Raw genomic sequence first — 10,032 nt, 5'->3', positions numbered from 1 at the left:
CCGACCAAAGTCCAATCATCACTAACCGTCGATAATCACTTGAGTCGCCGGAAAAGCTTGCCGAAATCACAGACCACCATTTGAAAAATAATCTGATCCGACCAACATCGGCGACCACCATCACCACCAATATACTAATCGGACCAAGGTGCGTCATATTTGGAACTCTATTTAATAAAATGAGTGAAAATCATTCTGGTTTTTAGATCTGATTATACATTGGGTCCGTTTGGTAGACAATTTTGATAGTGACATATATTGTAGATAATATATGCTAGTAAAAAATGGTAGCATCATATGGTGCTTGAAGTGTTGGTAGTGTTTGGTTGTATTTTTGCTAGTATCATATATTCTATTAAAATTATTGTGACAAATTACATGTAGGTTTACTACCTTAAACATAATAATAACAGATTTTTTAATTATTTTTTGATTAAATTTTATTTAAAAATAAATATACATAACAATTAAAGAATTATTTTAAGAAATTTTATTTTAAGAATAATTAAAAAAAATTAAAGAATTATTTAACTATCCTTATTGAATAATTTCAACAAAGGGGTTTCCTTCAAAGAATTATCTTCAACAATTGCCACGCCTCTCTCGTTCCCACTTCCCACCCAGCGAATCCGACGAGAAGTTCGTACTTTTAATATGTTAAGGGGTCCTACTGAATTTGCATATCTTCATCATTGTTGACTCGCGAAGTTGAGAGATGAATACGGCGTTGGATCTGTTGATTCGTGAAGAAGATAGTCAAATGTGTAGTCATACTGGGTTCAGTGGAATGGTAAGTACGACGTCGACAAAGAAAGAAAGTGGAGGGTATAAGCATCAACACAGATTAAAAGGAGGGTAATTTAGTAATTTACGTATAAAATGGTCTCAATATTGTTGAAATGGAGACAATTTGGAAAGGATGATAATATTGTTTGAAAATGGTCTCGGTTTTTGCATCTTAAAACAGCCTTTTGTTGCACCAAAACAATATATTTGTTTTAATGATATTATAGATTTTGCATCTGATGATATTATATCTATTTAAATGAAAATTTTGTGTTTCAACTTTCATTTTGATGATATTACCAAAAAATCATATATAGCAAAACATATATGATAAAATAGATATCATATGAAACATATAACATATGACGTAAATTCATGGGCATGATGGATTATCGTCGTCCGACCAGTTAGAAGCGTCAGAGCATCACGATCAACCCCCATCATCCATCAAAATTTGACCTTGAAACTTCGGCCATCCGTGAAGAAAATTGTTCGATCCAGCCACTTCAAGCCATCTTCATGGGAGTGTAACCCAGACCTAGGCGCACCATTTCAGCTCATTGGTTGGCTTGAATTAGTCGGAGGAGGAGGAAGCTCCGATTTGGGTATCAAATGGGGAAGATGAAGATATTTTTTTATTAATAAAACAAATATTTATAACTTTTTGTCCCATAAATTTCAATTTTATGCACTTTAATGTTGAGTGTGTTTATTGGAACAAAATTTTTAGTCAGAATATTTATCTCTAATTTTACAAAATAAAAAAAAAAAAAAACGAAAAACGAAAGGAACGGACACATATTCCGGACGGAAGCGGAAGGCAAAGGCTTCTCGACAAACAATCTAAGCAGATAGTACATATTCAGAACCTGGACACTACAAGAAGCACAAGTCCTCGAAATACCTGCCATTGAAGAGACGAATAATGTCGACCCCCGGAATTCAATCCACAATCTCAGCCACAGCAACGGCCGCCTGCGCTTTCTCCTCCACAATCAAACACCTTGGCTTCAATTTTCCCGTTTCCCGAAATTTCTCCTTTGTCGCCAACAATGGGAGCCGACTGAGACGCCATGGAACTAAAAGGAACCTCACTCTCGCAATGTCTTCTTCCCCCTCTAATCCTTTTGAAGTCTGCGTCAAAGCCTCCATCACCACACCAAACAGGCTCGGCGACTGTGCGAATTCTCTCTCACTTGATCTGTTTGGTTTACTTTCCCGTTTGTTGTAAAATTCTTGTCTTCAGCTTATCTCTGTTAACTACTAAGTGCTTCTTATACGTGAGAATGTTGTAATAAATTAGGGAATTGGTTATGCTGTTAGTGTTTTCAAACTTTACAAGCACTCCAAGAAGCAAAGATATTGCAATTGGAAAATAATGGTAGTTTATGATCTCCAGTATCTATTATGTAGATTGTTATTCAAGCTCCTGTTATGAAAATTTTTGTTTTTAACTATTTATTGTTGAACCATCAACCATGTAGCTGTTGCTGATTACTGTGTAATATTTTGCTTTACATATTCTCTTCAGGCCCTTTTTGCCAAAGAGTGTTGCTGACTATGGAGGAAAAGCATGTCCCTTATGACATGAAGTTAATTGATTTGGCAAACAAGCCGGAATGGTGATTGTTTGAAACTAATTTCATTTGGTTCAATTCAATTTCCTGAGTACTCTGATCTGTTAGTCCTATCAAGTTTGATCAGAACATAAGAAGCATACACAGAATAATAGAGACGAGAGAGAAACATATATAGCATAGTAATCTGACTAGTAGTCTTTGAGCCCTGTTTTAGGTTTCATTGTGCTTAAAAAACTTAACTTTCCAGGTTCTTACAAATTAGCCCAGAAGGAAAAGTTCCAGTTGCTAGACTCGATGAGAAGTGGATTCCAGATTCAGACGTTATTACTCAGTCACTAGAAGAGAAGTTTCCAGAGCCACCACTGCGTACCCCTCCTGAGAAGGCTTCAGTGTATGTGTATATGTTAGAGAAATAACACTGATTTATGGACAATATTTTCCAACTTTAGTTATTTGAAGTTTGCTAGCAACAATTCTGTTAAACGATAATTAAATTTTGTTTTGAATGGCTATAGAATTGCTGCTGTGCTTATATCATTTTTAGAGAGAAAATCCTTGCAACAAGAATGTTGTTCCCTTCTTTTTTTCGGAGGGTCATGGGGTTAGGAGAAGGGGAAGCAGAGGGTAATAGAATGTTTGAGATCTAGATAAGTGTAACACACCTGGAGATGCTGTGTATTAAGTTAAAAAATGTGACACTTAGTCATCGTCTTTGGACGTGCTACCGAGTAAAGGTCAGAAGCTAGGATAAGTTTATGTTGAAACCTCGTGTGAATTTTTTAATATTTTATTCTTCTACTAGTAACTCATAGTCATAGCTCTTTCTTTTGTTCCCTACTACGAGCATCAGTGGACCTTTCTTTTGTTTGCCCACAATTATAATGACGTAAAATGCTAAAATAACTGAGATCCCTCACATTGTTTTCTAATTATATCACTGAAGTAGAATCCTATCCACAACCAGTGCAGGTTGAAAAAAATTGCTTTCACTTGTTATTACGGCTCTGCCTGTAAAAGCAAAGAAAGGATTATCATTTTGATGGGCGATTCATGAACAGGGAATTCTATTATGGCAACAACTTCAAATAGAAATTGAATTTCATTAGTACCAATGTGGGCTATATAATTGTTCAAAACCTAGGAAGTGCAGTACCCTTTTTGCAAGTTTCTTTCTTCCTTCCTTCTATTTGTTTATTCTGTCAATGCCTTTAGACCATTGCAATGGCTTATGTTTTGCTAGATAAAATTTTGAGGGTAGTTTATGTTCAATTATGTATGAGTTATTCATGTCATGGCGATTCAATAACACATCTTTTAGTTCATGCAAATATTTTTGCTGCTCTTGGTGTCATTAACCTTTGTGATTGATGCATGTATTTACCACCTACGAGAACTGAAATGTGGCTAAAAAATTTACTTCTCCAGTCCTCGTGTTGTCATAAGCCCCTATGTACAAAACTTATTTAGTTATTTCCTTTTCTTCTTTTTAACCTGATGGTGGATCGTTGTGGATGTTGCATTTGCACAACTAAAACATGCTTTTGCCATCTCTCTCTTCTTCATTTTTTCCTTGGAGAAACCTCAACTCTTTGCTTTATGCACTAACCATAGAACTTTCATTGAGTCATGTCATTTCTTAATACTTGAACCTCTTCTTTTATGGTTTTGTGAATTTCTTAGCTATAATTTCTGCTTGGTAAAATGTTATATATCCAATTTAACTTTTCTTGATAGCTTATTTGCTGTCAAAATTTTTTTAAGATACAATTAGATAAAATGAATTTAAAATATCCATTATTGCTAAATGTGCCTGGCAGTACATCCACTTTAAAATTTTTCTCATTCTAATTTATTTTTCATATTGCTATTGAATTACAAACTGAAGTTTTCATGGCCTCTTATCTTAATTTTTTTGATGCAGTGGGTCAAAGATCTTTTCCACATTTATTGGTTTTCTTAAGAGCAAAGACCCCAATGATGGAACAGAGCAGGCACTACTCAATGAGCTGAGTTTTTTCAACAACCATATAAAAGAAAACGTAAGACTTTCATCTTGCTCTTTTAATGTTCCATAGTTTCTCTTGGTGCAAGAGAGTTTATCACTTGCCTTTGTGAAAACAATTGCTGCCTAAAACTGTTGTGAGCTTCTACTTCCTCGCCCCCTCAAGAACTTGACCCTTTTATAAAAAGGGTTCCTGACCCTTAACTAAATTAAAAAAAAGGAAAATAATACTACTGCTGCTCTGCATCAACTTCCTCGCCCCTCAAGAACTTGACTCCGACGAGAAAAGGGAGAAATTATCGTTGTAGAGGTGAGGGACTAGTTTCAGCAACTCATCTTCACGAATCCAACGCCCTTCCATTTCATCCAAAACCAATGATATTCACACTCTCTGGTTGAAGTAATCCATGTGTCCCCAATTTCTTCAATCTTTTCTTTCTTCTTGCACAGAATTGGTACCCATGGCTGTGCAGTGCTCGTAGATGCCGCATCCATACTCACATCTGCAAGATAGCAAGTTAAATCCACCCACCAAGCATGCTTCACATTCATCTTTGTTTGCTGTCCCAAGTGCTTTAAGGAGTCATGATCTGTATATAAAACGAACTCCTTATGCACCAAATCATGCTTCCATTGCTTTAATGTTTGACCAGATCATAGGTTGCATAACGACTTCGTGTCCCATATAACTTCTCACTAGAGAAAGCTATAAGGTGATCTTCTTGACTCAAAACTAGCTTCTTCTTTTGCGTCACCTACAAGTTTGTTCAGTAGTCAGTAGTCTACATGCTTAAATGTACTCAAATGGATCTCATGAACCTCAACATAGCAGTGCTTATTGTCATATAGTCTTGTAACCAGAGAGTTAATAGATGATGAGAAGGACTCTAATGTAACTTCGGAAGATTGTCATCTTCTCAACGTTAAGACTACAATCAATACCACTCCTTGTTGGCATAAACATGCTAGAGAAGTTGTAGATTGCTCAAAACCTGTCTCTGATACCAACTGTTGTAGGTCGCTTTGGCCTCAAACCTGCACGACTTTAAAACGTGTCATGATAGTTAAGGATGATCTACCCCATATAAAACATTTCATAACTTACTACCTGAGCGATGTGGGACGAAGGAATGACTAGTCACCTTCCACTAGAGGACCTTCTGCATCTTTCAAATTGATGCATGCCCAACCCACTAGCACAATATTGTTTAGGGATGGCAATCTGATCCGCGGGGAACCCCGACCCGAAATTTCAGGTACAGGTACGGGTACGGGTCGGGTGCCACCCGAAACAATCATTGTGGGGATGGGTAGGGTATGCGTATGGTAATGCCATACCCGGCCCCGAACCCGACCCGAACTTAATACTTTAATAAATATATATATATTTACATAGATATATCATATAAAATATATTGTACATATATATAGGAAAATTAATTTATATTTAGTATACTTATCTTCTTATATTGAAAAATGTGATATGCTCTCCTAGTCCATATTATATATAATTATAAATTATAAATTTTTTGTTAAAACATTTGATCATTATAAAACATTTGATTATTAACTCAAATACTCAATAACTCAAATATATTTTTTATTAAAACATTTGATCATTATAAATTTATAATCATATAAACCCTAAACCCTACTTCCTAAACCCTAAACCCTACTTCCCTACTTCCTAAACCTTAAACCCTAACTAAATAACAAAACCAAAATATATATTTTTTTTTTGTAATTTGGATCATTATAATCATATATGTAAGCCCTAAATTCTGAACCCTTTGTAGTCTTAAACCCTAAGTAAACCCTATACATTATATAGTATAAATAGTTAAATACTTTATACTACGATGTATATATTAGTATAGTTTCTTTTTAAAGTTTATGACAAATTAAATATTCAAACATACTGGTTTGATAATCTCGACACTCTAATTCTCTAAATACTAGTTTAAATATAAAAAAAATTGAACTCTCCCCATTCGGTCGGGGTCGGGTATCCCCATCTCCGTTGGGGTCGGGGATAGGGATCCCCGAATCTCAAGGGGGTGGGGATGGGGATGGCATACCTGTCCCGCCCCGCCCCGTTGCCATCCCTAATATTGTTCTTTTTGGGTCTGGAAGGAATGGCTAGTCACCTTCCACTAGAGGACCTTTTGCATCTTTCAAACTGATGCAGGCCCAACACACTAGCAGAATATTGTTCTTTTTAGGCCTCACTCACGCCCACACGATTTTAAAATACGTCATGCTAGTTAAGGATGAGCTACCTCGTATAAAACACTTCATAGCTTACTACCCAAGCGATATGTGACAAAGGAATGACCAGTTACCTTCCACTAGAGGACCTTCTGCATCGTTATAGCCCCTCCTCAAAGACACATGTCCTCGTGTGACCCCACATATACATCCCACCCAAGCCTCAGCTATGATACCAAACTGATGCAGGGCCAACCCACTAGCACAATAATGTTCACTTTGGTTCTTACACCCTCACGACTTTAAAATGCGTCATGCTCATTAAGGATGAGCTACCCCATATAAAGCACCTCGTAGCTTACTGCTCAAGCGATGTGGTACGGAGGAATGACCAGTCGCCTTTCGCTAGAGTACCCTATGCATCATAAAACTGAAAAGGTTCTTTGCTTTTGCGAATGATCTAGTACTAGACTGGCTATATTATCTATGTTCTCCATCTCCTGTTCATTAATCTCCTATCTACTAAATTGTACATCCAAGGAGACACTTAAAATGCCAACTATGCTCGTTGGTGCCTGCTTCCGTGCTGTCTAGAGTATCGTCTTTTCTCTTCTTCATTCATCATCCAATTAGAACATTTTTTTTCAGGTATCAAACTGTAAATTGCTGTCTCTTGACTCTGTTCTGAATATTTTATTGAAAAATGAAATAAACCCAAGATAAAGCCTCATGCGTCATGCACACATGAGGACGTTATAGAGGCAAAATGTCCTTATCAATGTCACCCAAACTTACTGTAAGGGGATCCCTGGAAATCTTTACGTGACCTAGGCTTTAAATCAAATGTATTTCAAATGAAGGGTTTAGGGTTTAGGGCAATAGCACCTCCTGAATAAGTGACTCAAAGGCTTTACTGGTTGTTTTCTTTGTGATGCTTACACAATATTGAATACATTAGCACACACACATATATAATTCCTCTTGCCAATTTATCCGTGATCATTCTAGCATCAATTGATGTATTGTTGATACATGGGAAATCTTATTTTTTGGATTGTAAATAATCATCTTGTTAGGAAAGACCCCCAGTCAGTAACTGATTTTTCTTTCATTTCTAAAGGGACCTTTCATCAATGGGCGAAAGGTTTCCTCTGCAGATTTGTCCCTTGGACCAAAGCTATATCATCTGGAGATTGCTTTGGGCCATTATAAGAAATGGTCAGTTCCAGATTCACTCCCACATTTGAAGTCTTACATGGAGGTATGTGCGCTATACTTGATATGTTTGATATTACGTGAGTTTTTTTAATTAATGCTAAGAACTTGTTTTTGACCTTGGGAAACAATTTTATGTGTTTCTTATATGGTTCAAGGTAACTGGAATAATCTATTGTTTTTCTTGGGTAGATTTAGTTGATTGCTTGTGAGGGAGTGTGGATATGTCGGTTTTCCTACATGATGATCTAGGTACCACAGCATCAAACTTCATTAATAGCATATCTATAATGTAGGATTCACTGATTACATCTGTTCTTCCTAGATGTTATCAGAGTATGGAAATCTTTACGTGACCTAGGCTTTAAAAAACTAGTGCTGATAAGTACCAGTTGTCACTAATACCACCTCCCTCAGCCACCACGAAAGCACCCAGATAATGATCTCCAGCACAGTTAACTAGACAGCATGACTACCATCATCACCCTGTTGTTCCTGCTCAAGCTGGGTACAGGTCTCTCATAATTCACCAATCTATTATGGAATTATCCACCATCGGTAAATACTGGATCGGCAAACCCTCCTAATTGTCATCTAGTGCTGCCAAAAGTGCTGTGGCCGGTTTGTTCTCAACAAAAAACTAGTGTGGCCCATCAATTTCTCAGACCCAGCGCTGGAGATAGAGCTGCAACTAGCAAGGAAGAATTTGCAAAATCGAGGGAGGAGAGAAATTGAGGGAAAATAAGAAAGAAAAGTGGAGAGAATTTTATGCACGTGCCTTGCTAATAGGAAAATCCAGCACGTATATCCTTTTAAGAGCTGATGGTTTGTTGTACCATCTTCCCTCAACTTCTTTCATTGCACACTCGTGTCATTAGCATGTGTACATGTAAAATTAATCGAAAATAATATTTTCCTTTAGCTCAGTATATTAACATCTATTAATTTCGTATGCTTAATTTATGCACTAAGTTTCTTTTTATGTATCAATTTTTTCATATTGTTCTTAGATTTTTTAGTTCTTTCCAGAGCACTTTCATAAAGTATCGACCCCGAGTCAACGAAGTAACACACTGATGATATTTTCTGTATGGAATAGATGTATTTTGCCTTGTATATTTTGGATGTCTTTGGTTTCTAACAATGCTTCATTCTGAAATTCAGGCAATTTTCTCTATGGATTCATTTGTTAAAACTCGTGCACTCCCGGAGGATGTCATTGCTGGGTGGCGCCCAAAAGTCATTGGTTGATGTCTGTCTACCGTAGCTCAAGCCTCAATGCAACTCATTTTACTTGGGAAGAATTCTGGTATCTACCCTGATCCCCAGAATTTGATGTAAAGTAGAGCATAATACAATAAATCATGTGAACTTCACAAAATGTTAATTTGGCCTCGAAATCAGATAAAAGAAAATAGTGTCACCAAAATAGAGCGAGGATGAGAAAAATATGTATACTTATCAGTGTAATGTAAAGTAAATGGTCTGTTGCAATCCTTCTTGTGATCTGATTTCCTACAAAGCGATAGACCTTGGAATGACAAGAATTTTACCCTATACTTTGTCACTGACACTGACCGAATGCTAACAGGTGCATTTTACTTTTGCCATGGAAATAGGCTTTCAAGCATTTTTTTTATGCTCACAAGGGTAACTTACCCTTGTTGACGGGTGGATTCTTTATAGATTGAAGTTTTTAAGTTCCACTCCTTGCATTTTTAAACTTGTTATTTTGGCCCAAAATATTAGGAGGGAATGTAACAAACCAAGTACCCGGGCATAGGGGTGCACAAAACCTGACTTTGACCCGACCCGACCTCATTGACCCGACCCGACCCACGTAAACCGACCCATACCCACATAGTTGAGGGTTGGTTAAGGGTTGGTTAGAGGGCAACCCGACCTTATACGGGTCGGATGAGACATGTACCCCAACCCGACCCTTATTAACCCGACCCGACCTCATATCAATGATACTATGTCTTTTTATCCTTTATATTGATATATAATTATAAGCCCATACTACTCTAATACTTGTTTTGTGTTTAAGAGTTGAGGCCCAAATAACCAATCCATTACACAAAGCCCAACCCACTAAATACTAAGGCAAACAATTAGCCTCTAAGTTCTAACCCAACCTGGCAAGTGGCAACCCTAATCGGCTAATCCTAATTTCTCAGCTATCACTATCAGCCTCTCACCTCTCCGTCTCTCACTTCGTTCTCAATCAGCAAGACAACA

The 10,032-nt window shown here is 37.0% G+C and overlaps 1 protein-coding gene across 2 annotated transcripts; it reads left to right on the top strand.

The window, feature by feature from the left end:
* The first annotated feature begins 1,589 nt into the window (after positions 1–1,589).
* Positions 1,590–9,350, top strand: LOC120012094 (glutathione S-transferase DHAR3, chloroplastic-like). 2 transcript variants are annotated; one of them, XM_038863353.1, is made up of 6 exons: positions 1,590–1,964; positions 2,318–2,408; positions 2,614–2,757; positions 4,288–4,405; positions 7,697–7,837; positions 8,956–9,350. In XM_038863353.1, exons 1-6 carry the CDS (start codon positions 1,712–1,714, stop codon positions 9,040–9,042), a joined length of 834 nt encoding a protein of 277 aa, XP_038719281.1. In that variant the 5' UTR covers positions 1,590–1,711; the 3' UTR covers positions 9,043–9,350. The 2 variants fall into 2 exon arrangements, with proteins under 2 accessions (XP_038719281.1, XP_038719282.1); XM_038863354.1 differs by lacking the exons at positions 7,697–7,837; positions 8,956–9,350 and adding an exon at positions 4,819–5,203.
* The last annotated feature ends 682 nt before the right edge of the window (positions 9,351–10,032 follow it).

The sequence above is a fragment of the Tripterygium wilfordii genome, chromosome 13 (genome assembly GCF_013401445.1).
Source record: "Tripterygium wilfordii isolate XIE 37 chromosome 13, ASM1340144v1, whole genome shotgun sequence".
Taxonomy (NCBI): Eukaryota; Viridiplantae; Streptophyta; class Magnoliopsida; order Celastrales; family Celastraceae; genus Tripterygium; species Tripterygium wilfordii.
This window is presented reverse-complemented; position numbering and strand designations above follow the sequence as displayed.